This window comes from Perognathus longimembris, chromosome 19 (genome assembly GCF_023159225.1).
Source record: "Perognathus longimembris pacificus isolate PPM17 chromosome 19, ASM2315922v1, whole genome shotgun sequence".
Classification (NCBI taxonomy): Eukaryota; Metazoa; Chordata; class Mammalia; order Rodentia; family Heteromyidae; genus Perognathus; species Perognathus longimembris.
In genome coordinates this window covers 442,246-459,907 of record NC_063179.1, presented here as the reverse complement: position 1 = coordinate 459,907, position 17,662 = coordinate 442,246, and the positions used below count along the sequence as shown (strand labels likewise).

The 17,662-nt window shown below is 46.6% G+C and overlaps 2 protein-coding genes and 1 long non-coding RNA gene across 10 annotated transcripts in view; 2 read left to right on the top strand and 1 right to left on the bottom strand.

Moving 5' to 3' along the window:
• Brd9 (bromodomain containing 9) overlaps positions 1-12,249 on the top strand; it is a 30,392-nt gene extending 18,143 nt beyond the window's left edge. For 3 of the 8 annotated variants that reach the window (XM_048368133.1, XM_048368131.1, XM_048368125.1), the window contains exons 12-17: positions 4,586-4,697; positions 7,978-8,016; positions 8,856-8,958; positions 10,644-10,811; positions 11,550-11,657; positions 11,753-12,249. In XM_048368133.1, coding sequence (XP_048224090.1) covers positions 4,586-4,697; positions 7,978-8,016; positions 8,856-8,958; positions 10,644-10,811; positions 11,550-11,650 — 523 coding nt within the window. In that variant the 3' untranslated portion in view covers positions 11,651-11,657; positions 11,753-12,249. The remainder of the gene's footprint in view (positions 1-4,585; positions 4,698-7,977; positions 8,017-8,855; positions 8,959-10,643; positions 10,812-11,549; positions 11,658-11,752) is intronic. The other 5 variants (XM_048368130.1, XM_048368129.1, XM_048368126.1 and 2 more) reach the window with 5 other exon arrangements.
• LOC125367461 lies at positions 59-16,130 on the bottom strand. The gene is made up of 3 exons (XR_007214091.1): positions 16,120-16,130; positions 13,544-13,545; positions 59-205 (listed from the first exon to the last, which is right to left on the bottom strand). It is a non-coding gene; the product is annotated as an uncharacterized LOC125367461 (long non-coding RNA).
• Positions 16,131-16,573: 443 nt separating this feature from the next.
• Positions 16,574-17,662, top strand: part of LOC125367721 (palmitoyltransferase ZDHHC11-like) — a 21,981-nt gene continuing 20,892 nt past the window's right edge. The window contains exon 1 of the mRNA XM_048368418.1: positions 16,574-16,728. The gene's annotated coding sequence lies outside the window, so the exon portion shown is untranslated. The remainder of the gene's footprint in view (positions 16,729-17,662) is intronic.

Sequence of the window (17,662 nt, the reverse complement as noted above, 5' to 3'; positions counted from 1 at the left end):
AGTACTAAAGAGTATGTATGTTTAGCTACCTAGGAGGCAGAGATCAGAATGATTGTAGTTTGAAGCCAACTTGGGTAAAAAGTTTGCAAGGTATTTTCTCAACAGAATAAGCTGGCAGTTGTGGAAGGAAGTGTAAATTGGAACTGTGGGCCTGGTACAGTCCTGGACAAAAAGTGAATAAAAAAATAACCAATGTGAAAAAAGACTTGGACAGGACTCAGTAGTAGAGTGCTTGCCTAACATGCACAAGACTGAATTCAAACCTCAGTGCTTTCAAAACAACACCCAACAGGTACAAGTTGCTCAGGAGATTAAGATCTGAGATTTGAAGCCAGATGGGGCAAAAAAAAAAAAAACAACTATGAGACTCCTATCTCCATTTAACCAGCTGAAAGCCTGACATTTAGGTGGCCCAAGTGGAAATCCTTGAGTTGAAAAAGCCAAGCAAGAGCTAAGTTCAAGCACCACTATTACCACAAAAAGAAGAGAATGTGTGCTTTTACGTGTTGAGCCCAATGTATATGCTTACTAATTTTATTTCACACTAAGAAACGTTTCTCAGTGGCTATTCTTCAGCTGGAGCCACTGTGAAAAACCTTCATAGTCAAGGTTTGACCAACAGACCTCCCTGGCTGGAGGTCTACAGCTGCATATCTCTAGGACCTTTGGCATTATTCTCCCCCGTCCTTGTATGGTTGTTCCTCTGTGTGCCAATCTGTCCTGACCTCCTCCACTGTGAGGACACCAGGTCAGATCAGGAGTAGGGTGACTGAAAAGACTTATCTCAAATACACTCCCATTCTAAGGTGCTGGGTCAAGAGTGTAGCTGAAATGTACAAGCAGAAAAGGAAATTATGGAAACAATTCCATTTAGAGTAGCCAAAAAACAAAAAAAACAAAAAAACGTACCTAGGGATCAACCTAACCAAGGACGTGACGGACCTATTTAATGAGAACTATAAAAATCTAATAAGGGAAATCAAAGAAGACACAAGGAAATGGAAAGACCTCCCATGCTCATGGGTAGGCAGACTCAATATAGTGAAAATGGCCATATTGCCCAAATTGTTATACAAATTCAATGCAATCCCTATCAAAATCCCAGTCACATTCTTCACTGAAATAGAGAAAGCAATCCATAAATTCATATGGAACAGCAAAAGACCTAGAATAGCCAAAGCAATTCTAGGCAATAAAAGCAGTGCAGGAGGTATCACAATACCAGACTTCAAGCTCTACTACAGGGCCATCATAACAAAAACAGCCTGGTATTGGTATAAAAACAGACCGGAAGACCAATGGATCAGAATTGAAGATCCAGAAATAAAACCGCACTCTTATAGTCAGCTGATATTCGACAAAGGTGCTAAAGACATACAATGGAATAAACATAGCCTCTTCAACTACTGGTGCTGGGAGAACTGGGCAGCCATATGCAGAAAACTCAAAGTAGACCCAAGCCTATCACCATGTACCAAGATCAACTCAAAATGGACCAAGGACCTCAATATCAGACCTGAATCCTTGAAACTACTGAAGGACAGAGTAGGAAAGACGCTAGAACTTATAGGCACAGGAAGGAACTTCCTGAATAGAGTCCCAGGGGCACAACAAATAGGGGAGAGACTTGACAAATGGGACTACTACAAATTAAAAAGTTTCTGCACAGCTAAGGACATAGCCACCAAACTAGAAAGACAGCCAACCATATGGGAAAGGATCTTTACCAGCACAGCAACAGACGAAGGCCTATATCTGTCATCTACAGAGAACTCAAAAAACTAAGCCCCTCCAAGCCCAGTAAACCAATTAGGAAATGGGCAAAGGAGCTAAAGAGAGACTTCACAAGAGAAGAGATAAAAATGGCAAAGAAACATGAGGAAATGTTCAACATCCCTGGTAGTAAAGGAAATGCAAATAAAAACAACCCTGAGATACCACCTCACTCCAGTTAGAATGGCCTATACTCTGAACTCAGGCAACAACATTTAAAGCCCTAGGCAAATTTTCTTTGGCGCAGGCCACGTGGGTACTGTATATGTTCTTGGTACATTGTGTATTGTATATATGTCTACCTGACCTAGGGAAGGGAAAGAAAAACAGGGTGTAAGATATCACAAGAAATGTACACACTGCCCTACTATGTAACTGTACCCTTTTTGCACAACACCTTGTCAAAAAAATTTTGTTTAATTAATAAATAAATTACAAAAAAAAAAAAGAGTGGGGCTGGGGATATGGCCTAGTGGCAAGAGTGCTTGCCTCTTATACATGAGGCCCTGGGTTCAATTCCCCAGCACCACATATACAGAAAATGGCCAGAAGTGGTGCTGTGGCTCAAGTGGCAGAGTGCTAGCCTTGAGCAAAAAGAAGCCAGGACAGTGCTCAGGCCCTGAGTCCAAGCCCCAGGACTGGCCAAAAAAAAAAAAAAAGAGTGTAGCTGATAGACTGTGTAGGGTGGTGGAAAATTCAGAGACTAAATTACAGAGACTAAAATAATATTTAACCACAAATATAGTGATATATTGTTTGTACTTTTTGTTTCTGTGGGTCATCCTTGTATAATTCTAGTTGTTTGTTTTGGGTTTTTTTGCCAGTCTTGGGGCTTGAACTCAGGGCCTGAGCACTGTCCCTGACTTGTTTTTGCTCAAGCCTAGCACTCTACCACTTGAGCCACAGTGCCACTTCCAGCTTTTTCTGTTTATGTAGTGTGTTGGGGTCCATCTTCCCCCTTGATGGAAGGGGCTTGATGCACCTCCCCCAGCCCTGGGGAATGCAGCCCTTCTACCCCCTCTGGATTGGAATCCAGAGGAACCGGTTGGGCAAACAGCCCCCCAACCTTCTAGCCAGCCAACCTTCTAGCCAGCCCGGCGCGCTCGAGTGATGTTAGCCCTTGGGGGTCAGGTGATACCTTTCAGCCTATCGACATCCTGGCCAAACCCCTCCCTCCCTCCTTGTCCTTATCTCAATAAAGTCAGTTCGCTCTAAGAAGCCAGCCCCGTTGCATGTGTACGTTGCAGGCAGTCACACTTCTACGGCAGGTCCCGTGCGCGTCAGGTCGGAGCGACCCCCACGTTCCACTCTAACTTACCTGCAGGCCGGGGGTTAGGGGAGAGGACGAGAAGGAAGGTGGAAAGAAAGAAGAAAGAGTCCGAGCCGGGAGGGGCAAAGAAAAAAACCCCAACAGTAGTGCTGAGGAGTCGAACCCAGGGCTTCATGAATGCAAGGCAAGCATTCTACTGCTAAGCCACATTACAAGCCCAGTTCTAGTAATTTTTATGGCTAAAGTATAAATTAACTTTCAAAGATATATAAAGATAGAGAGTCTAACTTCATTTTCAAAGATCGAGAACAAAATTTATTTAGCCCTTTATCAAATAAATGAATATTAGATTTGTTGGGTTTGTGTGTGTATATATATATAAAAGTAGAAGTGGAATGGAGGAGAGAGTTTCTTTCAGGAGAGGGTGAGAGAGAAATGAGGGCTGGGGAACTACCACTCAGAGTCCAGACTGGCCCAGCAGTGCTCAGCTCAGCCCCTCCAGGGCTCCAGGGGCAAGTTGTCCTCAGACCATCTGCATCCTATTTCTCTCCCCAAGTTGGTGCTCCCAAAACTCTGGATGCCCCACGGTGAAGATCTAGATCGGACTGCCTTACAGCTAGAGGAGGCAATACAAAAGCTGGTGGTCCAGGTCAGGCTCTGAGGTTCCAGGCTGATGAGCACTTTACTTGGGCCTTTGTCCTCCTCTGGTTGCAGTGTTCCCAATGACCGTTTACCTTGTCTACAGGCTTCATGCCTAATTCAGCCCTCTTTGTTCCTCTGTGATATTCTCCTGTGTCTGGGATCCCATGGGGCCATGCTTGGTGCTTTTGTCCTGGCATTTTGGATGCTTGTTCTCTACCTAGATTCGATTTTACTTCTAAGCTAATGTATTCATATGATTTGAAAACTAAGGTGATACCAAAAAGTGTGCACATAATCTCATCATTCCCTTCCCTCTGTCCTACTCACCACTGCACCATTCCAGGTGGCAGTGCTTTTAAATTCAAGCTGGTATATTTGAGCATCTTATCTTTTACAGAAGTTAGATAGCATGAGTTATATACACTTAGGGATTGGGTACCTGTCAATGTATACCATCTCTGCTTCCCTAGACTACTTCCCTAGAAATTTTTTTTTTTTTTTTTTTTTTTTTTGGCCAGTCTTGGGGCTTGGACTCGGGGCCTGAGCACTGTCCCTGGCTTCTTTTTTGCTCAAGGCTAGCACCCTGCCACTTGAGCCACAGTGCCACTTCTGGCCGTTTTCTGTATATGTGGTGCTGGGGAATCGAACCCAAGGCCTCATGTATATGAGGCAGGCACTCTTGCCACTAGGCCATATCCCCAGCCCGAGATTTTTTTTTTTTTAATGGCCATATTCCACTTTGGAAATCTCTGTTCTTCAAGAGTACCGACCTAGGCAATCCCCAGAGGATTATCTGAAGGAGGCTCTGAAGTCCAGACCTTAGTCACTGGAGGGCAACAAAACCTTAAAATTAGAGAGATTGTGCTTTTCAACTTATTCTCTCACATAGTCGTCTTCTAGCCTGCAGGAATTTGTGAAGGATGCTGGAAGCTACAGCAAGAAAATGGTGGATGACCTCCTTGACCAGATTACAGGTGGAGACCACTCAAGGATGCTCTTCCAATTAAAGCAGGTGGGTTGTGTACACCATGCATCTTTGTACACAGGCTCTGGGCCCCACTTTGGTGTGGCTTCCTGTGCAAACAGTTCATCCAGGCCAGGTAGGCTTCCAGAAGAAGGTAGTGCTTAGGTAACTGGTTCTTTCCTGTCAGCTTTTAACAGCTAGTTGTCTTTAAAGAGCTTGCCATATGTTCATCAGCAGTCTTAAGTCCAAATTCCTTCCACCTGTCATCATTTTCCTTCATCTTGAAGACCTTCTTTTGATATTTCTAATCACACAGATTTGCAGACAGTAAGCTCTTAGCTTTGCATGTTGTGAGGGCAAAAAGTATGTACATGTGGTATGGTCTCAGCGTTTGCTCACTGGGATTTTGGTGTGCTAGATACTTGATGTCATTTCAGATGTTACAAGTGCTCTGCTCGCTTTTATTGTTTGTCTCGTATTTTTTTAGTGTGGATAAATTATGTTGCTGTGGCTTCAAGTTCAAATTCATCAGAACCATTTTCTTGCCTTGTTTAAATCCTATTGTTAATTCCAGCTAGGGATATTTTCATTTAAAATACTAGTTTTTCATCTCTAGAATTCCATTTGGTCCTTTTCTTAGATCTTGTATTCTCTCACATTGTGTTAATATTTTTCTGTAAATACTTGAGCATACACCTAACATTGAAAGCCTTATTCGGTGACTCTAGCATCCCTCTCTGACATTATGGATCTGTCTCTGTTGATGGCTCATTGCCTGCTCCTGATCTGTTTTGTGTTTAGAAGTTCTGGATTTATCTCACAGGGTAGGGGACAACCATCAGCCATGTGTGGCCACTTGGAAATATGGATGTGGCTAGCCTGAATTTAGATGTGACCAAATTGTGAACTGGAAATTTAGAATTTTGAAGACAAACATAAAATAGGAAATATATTTTATATGAATTATATGTTAGAATTAAAATGCTCTCAATTTGGGTGATTAGGAGTGGATATGATTGAAATATATAATAGACACTATAAAATAAAAAACATAGTCTGGGGAATGGGATGTATGTAGCTCAGTGATAGTGCTTGCCTAGCAAGTGCTACATCCTGGGTTTGATCCCTAGTACCAAAAAAGAAAAGACAAAACAAAACAAAATCATTAGTCTGTAAAATAAAAATAAAAGGTAAAGCTTAAGAACTTAGAAATTTTAAAAAATTGCACAAGATATTGGGTAAAATTTGTTACAAATAATTGCAAATTAATAGAATTTTAGTCTGGCACCAGGTGCTTGTACCAATAATCCTAGCAACTCAGAAGGCTGAGATCTGAAAATCTCAGTTCAAAGCCAGCCCATACAGAAATCTGAGAGAGGGGCTGGGGATATGGCCTAGTGGCAAGAGTGCTTGCCCCGCATACATGAGGCCCTGGGTTCGATTCCCCAGCACCACATATACAGAAAATGGCCAGAAGTGGTGCTGTGGCTCAAGTGGCAGAGTGCTAGCCTTGAGCAAGAAGAAGCCAGGGACAGTGCTCAGGCCCTGAGTCCAAGCCCCAGGACTGGCCAAAAAAAACACAAAAAAAACAAACAAACAAAAAAAAAAACAGAAATCTGAGAGAGTCTTCTATTTAATCAGCAAAAAAGCTGGAACTGGGGGTGTGGCTCAAGTGGTAGAATGCAAAATGTAAGGTAGAAAGCTGAGAGCATAAGGCCCAAGACCCCCGAGTTCAAGCCTAGCACACACACACACACACACACACACACACAAAACATAATTTTTATGTGTGGCTGCTAGAAAATTTCGAATTCAGTATGTACTTGTATATTTCTATTGGGCAAAAGCTAGTTGGATTTTATGTTTTCTTTTTATTTATTTATACTCATTTATTTTTATTGTGTTGCCAGTCTGGGGCTTGAACACTGGACCTAGACACTGTCCCTTTTGCTCAAGGCTAGTACTTATATCACTTGAGCCATTGTGCCACTTTGGCTTTTTCTGTGATTAATTGGAGAAATGAGTCTCATGGACTTTCCTGTCCAGGCTGGCTTCAAACTGCAATCCTCAGATCTCAGCCTCCTGAGTAGCTAGGATTACAGGTGTGAGTCACCAGCATCCAGCTGTTTTCTTTTTAATTATATCAATGTTAATTTTAATAAAAAGATAAACTTCCGATATCACTTTGTCCTATCAGGTAGCATCAGGATGGTCCTTACTCCAGAGATAATACAGTCTTAAGGCCCAACTTTTTTGGCCCAACTTTTTTGTAAGGTTTCTGCTCTGTTCACAAGAGTTTGGAGAGAAATTTGGCTCACTCCCACCTACTTTATACATGCACAGATGAGTATGGAGACCCCACAGCCTTTTCCAGAGCCCTTCCCACTAGTGTGAGCTTAGTTCATGCTCTGTTTGCCATCTTCCTGCTGAAGATTCTTGACAGGTAGGAAGCCACCCTGGGCACATGCTTTTTCTATGCTTTGTCAGTGGGACAAGAAGGAAATTGCTAGCCATGGTCCTGAAGTGATACTGCAATGTCAGCTAACCCTTGAGTTCTAGGTGATTACATTGCACTAGAGTTGAACAGTTTCAAGTGCATGGCAGCACTCTCTCAGCATTAAAGCATGTAGTATTAGTAGCCTTTTCTATGTGGGAACATGGTTAAAATGATAGCCACATCTCAAACAAGAGTTGGTGAAAATCATAACACAACTGCATCTCAAGTACTGTTTTGGACTAAAATCATGCAAGTATATATTAAATGACCCTTTTGAAGGATGTGCAAAACTAGAGCACTTGGAAGGTCATGCCCTGTTGGAGCCCAGGACAGTTGTGCTATAGAAAATGATGCCTGCCTGCCTGCCTCAGCAGGGATGGTGTTCTATCTCTGTCAAGATTGCCCCAGCATGTTGTGTCCAAACTACATTGCTGGACCTGTGTTCTTCTTGGTTTGAGACATTTTCAACTATACGAGTAGCCTTGTGTGTCTTCCTGCCCATACCCCTTACTCCTACGACTTCTTTGTGTATCTTCCTGCCCGTGCCCCTCACTCCTAGGCACCTTCCTTGCGTGTCCTCTTGCCCATACCCCCACCCTGGGCCACCTTCCTTGGAGCAGTCTCTGGGCCTTCAGCTAGCACAGCAAATGCCCCTGCCTCACTGCCAGCTGGAAAAGTCATGTGAGATCCCAAGTCAGTCTCTGCGCGGAACCAAGTGTGATGAGGCAGGGAACAGGGCATTGTTGCTGTGTGTGTTACAGAGCATGAAGGGATACCCTGAAATATAAGACTGCATTGAAAAAGCTGCTTTCTTGCCTCATTCCTTTACAGAGGAGAAGTGTTCCCATGAGGCCTGCGGATGAGGTGAAGGTGAGTGTCTCCAGTGTGGAATAGAGGCCCAGCCTGAGGTTTGTTCAGAGGATGACCGTCAGTCTTTGCAGGGAGTGGCAAGATTATTTCATGTCAGCCCATTTAGGAACCACATCTGCTTTAGTGACCTGATGAGAGCTCTGAACTATAGCACATTGTTCTAAGTGCAGTGCCAGGAGTTTCAGAGCAGTGGCCCTATGAGGCCATGCAGGGCCACTCACACCCTGGGGCTACTCAGAACCAGTAGCAGGTGTGGTCTGATGTGGTGGGCCATGCTGCAGTGTCTCCACTGACCAGTAGTGACCTGTGAGCCTCAGGTGATCAGGTGGGGACTAGATTTGGGCCTTTGGAACTTTCTGAGACCTGAGCATGGAGGACAAAAGCTGGGCAGCAAGAAGCAGCCCAGAGCCCTGGAGAAATGCAAGCTCATTCTCAGAATGGGCCTTGCTGGCAAGAGAAAGCTTTGGTTTTGAAATATGTCCCATCACTTCTGAAAAATGTCATAGGCTCATTAGAGTCAGTGTGTCTGCTTGTGGCATGCTTTCTTCCACAGTCCCAGAACACCTTATGAGTCTTTTATAAAGTTAGCAACGGATGGTTTGCTCCAAGTAGACAGCAAAGTTACCAAGGGTGCTACCCATCTAAGGTGAATTTTAATGTGAATTTGTGCATCCATTCATGAGCTCAAATCTTGGGTCTTTTGGACTGCAGCTTCAAGGACAAGGGATGACCTCAAATTTAGTATGTTATATTTCATTTCCGAAGCTAGCATTAACTAGCTCTTGCTTCGTTTGTATCTTACCTTCATTGTTGCTCAGTGTCTGCCTTATCTCCTGCAGGTTGGTGATGCATTGGGAGATGGCAGTGGCTCTGTCCTGGATTTCATGTCCATGAAATCCTACTCTGACGTCTCTCTGGACATCTCCATGCTCAGCTCTCTAGGTGAGTGAGTCTGCTGGGTACATCAGCCCATGTGGCTGATGCCTGTGATGCAGAAAGAGAGAAGTGTTTGCTCTCCCTCAGTTCCGGGAGCTGCCCTGGCAAATGGGACTCACAATTTGTAGACAGTTGTGAGACAGTAGGAAATAAAAATTCATGGGGTTTTTAATTTTTTGGCGGGAGGGTGGGGAGGGTACTAGAGTTTGACCTTAGAATCTCAAGCTTATCATGCAGATACTCTTTCATTTGAGCCATGCCCAAAGCCCTTTTTGGTAGTTACTTTTCAGGTAGAGTTTCACATTTTGCCTGGGGCTGGCTTTAGACCATGATCTTTCTTTGTGTCTCCCATGTTGCCAGGATTACAGGTCTAAGCTACCATGCCTACCTTTATTTTTTGAGATTTTTGCTAACTTTTCCCCAAATTTGCCTCAAACCTTGATTGTCACAATCTCTGCCTCCCAAGTAGGTGAGATTATAATTACATTCCACCACATTTGGCCCCAAATTTTCTTTAGAGCTTTTTTGTCAGGTTAGCAGGCTCAGCCTGAGGTTGCTGGCCCTAGGCAACCTCCAGCTGATCTGTGGCTATACAGGAAGATCCCTGCTGTTCTTGGCCTACCCTGAGCAGAATCTCCTTGTGGCCTCCTACTGGTCTTCTCTGTGGCCAGCCTGGGGTGTCATCTTATAGCTCGATCTGTTACAGCCAGAGATAGAATCAGCAGAGAAGTAGGTACATGGGATGAGTCCGATGGAGTCATACAAGTGGGCCCCAGTGCTTGGTGCACACCCATCCCAGGGTTAGGTGGTCCATGCTGTACATACAGTTTAGTGTCAGTGGTTGGGGAACCCCTCAGACCTAGACTCGGGGGCATCAACCTTCCTGAGGACAGTGACTAGGCTGCACACCAGTTATCCTCTTTCTTGATGCTCATGGGATTTTTCCTTATTTTACACTTTTCAGAAGTTTGTAATATTCTTGGGTTTGCTTTTCTTTAGATTGATTCATTCTTAAGCCTACATCCACATAGCTTTGGTCAAATATAGAATAATTTACCTGTCATTTCTTTACTACCCACAGCCTGCTCTTTTTCTAGGACACTAGTTCTGTGTGTGTAAGACCTCTGGGCTGCTGAAGTTGGCCACATTGACCTATCCTCACCACCTTGTTGGTCTGTCATCACTCTGGGTTGCTGGGGCTTTTCACCTGATACCTGTTTAGTAGCATGCAGGGCATCAGAGACATGTCCCTGAGCTCCTAGCTTATCTGTCAACCTCTGGAGATCTCTTACGTGGCAGTTGTACCTTCCTTCAGGCTCAGGTTGTGCTTTGCTGAGATGGAGGAGACACACAGCCTGCTGGGTCTCCTTCCTGGCTCTAGGCCATGAGCATGGAAGAGGGCCTATTCTGTGGGCTCTCTTGCATACTCTGAAGCTCTTCTCTTGTTTGTGGCAGGAGGCTAGTGCCATCTGGTCCTTCATTGTGTCCAGGGCTCAGCCTAGTGTGTATCAAGAGGCTGAGATTCAGTGGGACACTTGGCTTGAGTCTTGGTTCCTGGTAGTTTGTGTCCCTAGCCTGCTTTTCTTTGCTGTGAGCACTCACAGTGACTGTTCTGTGTGTCCAGCTACAGGCCAACCCACAGGACCTGGGGTTGGCCGAGCTCTCCAGCATCCTGTCAACCCTATTTGCAGGGAAAGTAAAGAAGGAGCTGGACCATGATGATGGTCACTTGAACTTGGATGAGACAGCGAGGCTCCTACAGGACCTGCATGAGGCACAGGCGGAGCGTGGAGGTTCCCGGCCATCATCCAACCTCAGCTCCCTGTCCAATACCTCTGAGAGAGATCAGCACCCCCCAGGTATGTTGCCAGTGGGTCTGGCCTAAGAGTGGTATTGGGTCAGGCCCACAGGTCTGGGAGGGGGTCCTGGTGTAGGAGTTTGCAGGCTATCAGCTTTGCCTTCCAGGCCTTTGAGTAGTGCCAGGACCACTGGTTGGTGCAGAGCCATGGCAAGGAGCCAAGTTAAACTTCAGAGTTTCTATTTCAACTCCAGATCTGTCCCCACAGGGCCTTCTGCCATCCCAGATTTTTGTCCTAGATGGTGTGTTAGCCTGTCTGGCATTCTTTAGTGTTCTTGGGGGCGATCAGGCTATGTTCAAGAAGGGATAGGTCACAGCACTGGCACCTGAATGAGTGTGGCAGCAGATGATGGTTCCATGGCTCCTCAAGGTGCTTGAGCACACTGGGTGCTGCCGTCCTGTCTTTGTGTTGTTGCTCTTGGTGATGTGATTGAAGCACATGGCCACCACCCAGCTTTACTCAGCTACACACAGCCACACCAGTGACACCAGCCTTTAACCACATTCCATAGGCAGACTACATCCTGACCTTGTCCAGAGAAAAAGTATTACAGCGGTTTGGCCAGAGCCAAGAGGACTTGTGTGGGGTTTTTTTGTTTGTTTGTTTTTGTTTTGTCCCATTCACCTTGTGTTGAAAGGTCAGCAAGGTATTGCTTGAAGCAGCGTCTGGGTAGCACTGGGTCAGTTCAGAAAGTGAGGTTGCTTGTATCCAGGAGGCATACTATGGCTCTGTCTGCAGGAAGCCCTTCTCGCCTGAGTGTGGGGGAACAGCCAGATGTCACCCATGACCCGTATGAATTCCTCCAGTCTCCGGAACCTGCAGGCTCATCCAGGAACTAACTTGTAGGTAGTCCCGGGGCTTTTCTTTCTTCCTAAATTTTATTTGCATGTAGTTTTTTTTCCTGAGACAGACTTTTGTCTTTCCTCTCTGGCCTTTGGCAGTGGCCTGGGAAGGTGGTGGCTTGTCTGCAGTCACGTCAGCCGCAGAGGGACAACAGCTCTGTTTAATCCTGTGAGTTCCAAGCAGTGAAAACCACGTAGAGGGTCTGAAGCTGATTGCACAGCCACGTGGACTGCACTGAGTGCCAGAGTGTGGACCAAAGCTTCCATATTGGTGCGGGGGCACAGATGAGGCCCAGTTTTCGTTCGGTGAGAGTCCTACACATCTCCAACATAGTGCGTTTCTCAGCAGACCATAGAGGACCAGCACAGGAGGCCATGGGGAGCCTCAGGCAGGCTGAGGCAGTTTCTGCTTCCAGTGTGGTGGCTGAGCCTGAGGAAGGTGGTGTTCTGCTGGGAAACTTTGAGCCGGACTGCGAGGTACTATGAAGTACTCAGAGCCGTAAAGTGTTTTGTAACTGGATATGTTTACTGGGTGCCTGCTTGTATTTGCAGAATACTGTAAACACAGATCCTAATAAAGAGACTTCTAAAATGGATTTAGTATGGTTGTTCCCTGGCCCACGGCACTGCGTTCCCTGATGGGGAAATATAAAGGTTTTCAGGGACCAGGTAAAGATGAAGGCTCAGTCCTAGGGGAAGGGCCCTGCAGGCAATGTGCAGTGTCCAGGCACAAGCATGACAACAGGCTATGCTGAGCTTTGGTGCTGGCTGCAGCCCAGTACACTGAGGTAGAGAGCAGAGCACCTAACACCTGAAAAGTGGCTACAGCTTATTCTGGCCTAGGCCAGGAATAGCCACCCTAAGAGAGCCACACTTCACTTGGGGTGACCCGGCCTAAAGCCTGCCACCTCCCTCCCCCAGGCTGCCCTTGGATCTTTGCATCCCACTCCCCCATGTCTGGGCTGTACACCCAATGCAGGGAAGGCTGGAGAAATGTCTGGACCTGGAGCCTTAGCGGGAGCTCCACTCTGGTCCACCAGCCTCAGGGAGTTTCCTGAAACTGAGATTCCATAAACATAGGCATGTCTGCCACAGTGACCCAGGGTAACCTTGCAGAGGCAGAGCCTCTTCTGGCAGCTTTAACTCTCACCAGCATCTGTCTCTGAGGGTTGCATCCAGCAGACGTGGCCTGTGTAAGATGAGTCAAGGCCCGAGTAGGATCCGCACCTGTGTGGAGCATTCCTGCTCCATCTGGAGTACTGCATCCCAGTGTCTGTCTTGGTTCTCTGCAGTGCACCTGGAGCTGTGGACCTGCCTTCCTGATGCCAGGTGCCCCAATCACCAACCCTGAGGGAAGGAGGGAAAAACCCTGTGCTTACCCTTCACTATTAAAAAAATTACTCCTATTGATTCATTTTTGTGTACAAGTCCTGGAGTTTGAACTCAGGGCCTGGATGCCATCCTTGAACTTTTGTGCTGAAGACCAGCACTTTACTGTAAGGTCCGCCCCCAGAAGGGTTCCATGCAGTGCTCTCTTCCCCCCCCCCCCCCCCGCCATTTAAGTCTTGGGCCTAGTACCTGAGTTACCTAGGTAACTGGCACACCTGGAGACAGTTACCTCCTTTGAGGTCAGATCCAATCCACCTGCCCATAGCTCCCACCTTTTCCAATATAATCTGGCTCAACACAGTCCTGCTCTCTTTTTCTCTCTTACTCTCTCTCGCTGCCTTTCTCTCTTTCCTTTTCTTTTTCTCTTCTTCCTTCCCCTCTGTCTGCCTGCACCTCCATCTTATGTGGGCTGGCAGTTTGCTCCCTCCAATAAGCTCCTTTCTCCTGAACCATGTGGCGGGTTTCCTTTCTGACAAACCTTACATTTACCATTTGAGCCACAGCTGCATTTCCAGCTTTTTGGTAGTGAATGGAGATAATAGTATCCCAGACTTTCCTGCCTGGGCTGGCTTCGAACCACAATTACTTCTCTTTTATATTGGTAAAACACAACACTAAATGAACCATTGACCGCTTTAAAGTGTACACTTTATCTGTCATGGTGTTGCACAGCCACATCTGTAAGTTTAGAACAGTTATCTTTCTGTAGAGAAGTCCTGTGGACACTGGTCACCAGTCTACCCTGACTCCGTGGAGTTGTCTTGTTTGTGGTTTTTCAAAATCTATGCCCTCCCCCCCATCAGAATGATACTGCCCCATTCGTAAGGAAATGGAAGGACTTGGAAAAAAAATCATACTAAGTGAAGTGAGCCAGACCCAAAGAAACATGGGCTCTATGGTTTCCCTCACAGGGAGTAATTAGTACATGTCTAGGACAGTCCTAGCAGATCACAATAGCACAATAGCTATGCCCATATGAACACATAAGATGTCGCTAAGTGAAATGAATTTCAAGTTATGAAAACAAGTGGTATATCACCATTGTAGTTATTTTCAACATGCCATGTGAAACCCTGCCCCCCCCTTTTTTTCTGTACTCCCTTCCTGTGGTTTTACCCCTGATAACACTGTATCTGATTTTAGTACCCTGGATATTGTATATACATGTATTGGAACTAGGGAAAGGAAAGGGAATCCCAAAATCGAGAGACAAAGGATAAAAAGATAAACCAATGCAACAGCAATACTTACAAAACTATATGGTGTAAACCAACTGTACAACTCGTGGGGGGAGGGAAATGGGGGAGAGGGGAGGCAGGGAAAAATGAGGGAGGGGATAACAAGTTGGATAAGAAATGTACTCACTGCTTTACATATGAAACTGTAACCCCTCTGTACTTCACTTTGACAATAAAAAAAAAAAAAATCCATGCCCCCTTGTGACTGGATTCACTGCCCTCCACACAGCCCATGTCATCCCAGCCTGGACAACCTGGATCCTGCCACACACTGGCTCCTACCACTGTTCTGCTCAGGACAGGGACACAGGTAGTTCTGCATTTTGTCTGTGCTGGGGCCTCCTTCCCCGGGAAGCCAGGGATTTCCTGGCCTCTTCTTGGTCAGAACAACTAATAGGGCTCAGATGACCCTTCATCTTCCTGAGCCAGATACCACCCCGCCTGTGGGTGAGTTCCAGCTCCCCAGCTACCTCAGACAATAACAGAGGAGGCTGCCGGGTGCACCAAACATATCTTACATCTTTTCAGTTCAAAGCTATACTTTGTAACACACCAGTGAGGTGCATGTAAGTCAGCAGCAGGCATATGTGATATGCCCCCATGCCTGGCCCCTCCTGTGCCCCTACCCTGCCCTCTGTGCCTACCCCAACCTTCCCTCTGTAGAACCAAGGCTGGGTCAGAGCACAACTGTTGGGAGCATCTCTGGCCTTCACTCTGACCATAGAGTTCTCTGTGATAAGCAATCACATATTGTTTGGGTGGAGGTGCTGGGACAAACAGACCATAACCTGAAGCTGACCAGAATGACTCATTTTAGCCCTGAATTGGGGTGTGCATCAAGCCTGTGTGCTTGCTGCAATTTGCATGGTGAATTAGGCACATGAGGCTATTGTCACAAGGGGCGGGCTGTTCCACAGAGGTTACTTCCACAAGTCCTAGACAGACAAGGTTGACCCTGGGTCATTTGGGGTGACCCCCACCATCTCTGAACATGGTCTGCTCACTGCTCTTGTAAGCCCCAAGTCACATGAGCTGAACATAGGCCAGGGCAAGAAACCATGTCAGCCTCCATGCTCCCAATACAACTAGTGTGCAGCCAGGACAGCAATTCCTGTCAACCTCTCTGCTCCCAGATGGCTAGCATAGGGCCAGGATAGGTAGCCTATCAGCCTCCATATCCCTCAGAGGTGCCTTGCTAATACATAGGGCAGGGCCAAGCTGGTTTCTGGTCCAGAGGTGTCTACTGACCCCTCACCTTCCAAGTTCATCTCAAGGCACCTCTGAGGGTTTGTACAGATGGGATTCGGAGGCTTCTGGTTCTCCCATCAGCCCTAAGTGTGGTTGAGTTTTCCCAAGTTGGTGGTTCCTTACTTCATGGTATTAAGTCCCTCGCCTGACATGGAGACCAGAGCCCTCGGTAGTCTGCATGTGGATTTAAGCTCTGGAAGACCTCAGCCTTTGGGACAATTAAAGGCAGGAGATAACTGCAAAATCCTACCTAAATGGGAAAGTGCAGTGTGCAGTGGGGTGTGTGTATGTTAGAGAGCATGAGGAAGACAGGTAATGGAGTGTGCATCTGTGGGGGAAACAGGACTTAGGCAGGTATGTGCACAAATGGGATGTGTGCATGGGTGTATATGCAGATGGGACGTGTAGGTGAGGATGCACAAGTGTATGCAGGGGTTCGTGTGCACCCTTGGATGTGAGGGTGCAGAAAAGAAAGGCCTCCACCCTCCCCTCATGCCAGTCCCAAGGGGGCACCCGTGGTTGGGCCACTGAGGGCCTTCAGATAGTCATGGGCCCCACAAACAGGAGCAAAAATATCTTAAGATTGGAGACACTGAGGGCAGAGGCCGCAGGGGAAGGAAGGGAGCTGTAACTCATGTTCAGTCATTCTCCAGAAAACACGGGTTTCTTCTGTTTGCCATTGAGTGACCACATTAGGAAACAGGATTAGGTCATCCCAAATCCTGGTCACCAGGGGGGCAGCAGAGCCTTCAGTGGTGGGCAGGCTCAGAGTGGCACTCTGTTTCCAGTGGGGTCAAATATAATGAGCTGATGGCTTTTCATTATGGGGTTGCAGTAGTACCTCCCTTCATCCTGTGTCTAGGGCCTTGATTGAACCCAAGTTCTTACACCTACTGAGCAAGCACTTTACCCCTTGAGCACCCTGATAAGAATTTTGTAGTCAAAACAGAAGATGTAAAGCTGTGTGGAAGATGGGTGGTGGCTCTGCCTTGAGTCCACTGGTGGGGACCAATTGACCTGTTCCCGGTCACTCTGACACCCCTCTTCCTCCCCACCCCCCACGGAGAAGCTGATGGTCTCTATGGCTCCCGACACGGCTTTGTGAGGCGCCTGGGTTCCAGGGCCCTCCTATGCACTTCCCAGTTTGACCAGCACCAAGTGAGAGGTATCTGTTCTTTGCTGCTCAGCCTCGTGAGGGAGGTGAGGAATCAGAGTAGATGACAGACATAGCTTGGCTTCTTCCCTTTGACCAGGACCCAGTATGGGGAGCCTCTGGCTCAGAGGAGAAGCTAGCATTGATAAGTAGTAATCCATTTGTTTACTTAGGAACTGGCAGGATCACTCCCCATGGGACAGCACAGTGAGGCCAGGAGTTGGGGCAGGACTAGCTGCTCCTGAGAGCACAGATGATAGACTGCACACCCTGGTCCTGATGGTTCTCGGTACTGAGCCATGGAGAAAGCTGGAGGGACAGTATGGGGAGGGATGGTAGAAGATAGTGGATGGGTGAGACAACCTGCAGACAGGGCTCAAGGCTCAAGCAAGGCCTACAGAAAGTTCCAGGACTGGCTGTGGCCAGGTTGGTCAAGACGGTAGCCTTTGATGTCTTCACACTGGATCTAAATAACCCTTCAGGGACCTCAAACAAGAGGCCTGTGCAGGAATGGCCTAAAAGAGGACCCAGACACCCCCAGAAATGCTGATTCCTGGATCCAAAGCCGCACGTCTCCAGCAACACGCAGTACAGATGTTCCTGTCCTTGAATAATAAACAGGTTTATTAAGATACAGCTGGAATAAATAAACGAAAGGGCCCCAGCTTAGAGACAAGGGTGTGATTTCGAGGGAGGTATTCCAGGATATCAGTAAGGACAGAAAGGACAGTGCAGTGTAGCTGCAGGCTGCATGTCTGTAGTGTTGTATGTTGGAATGTATAGTTATGTGTTTTGTTTGTGTGAAGTACCTATTTCATGTGTATATGTGGTGTATGTTATTGTGTTGTGTATGGTGTTATGAGTGGTGTCACATGTATATTGCATATGGTGGTATGTGCATGTTGGATGAATATTGTAAGTTTATATGCTGTATACTGTGTACGGTGTGTGCATGTTATATATTGTGTGCTAAGTGTGATG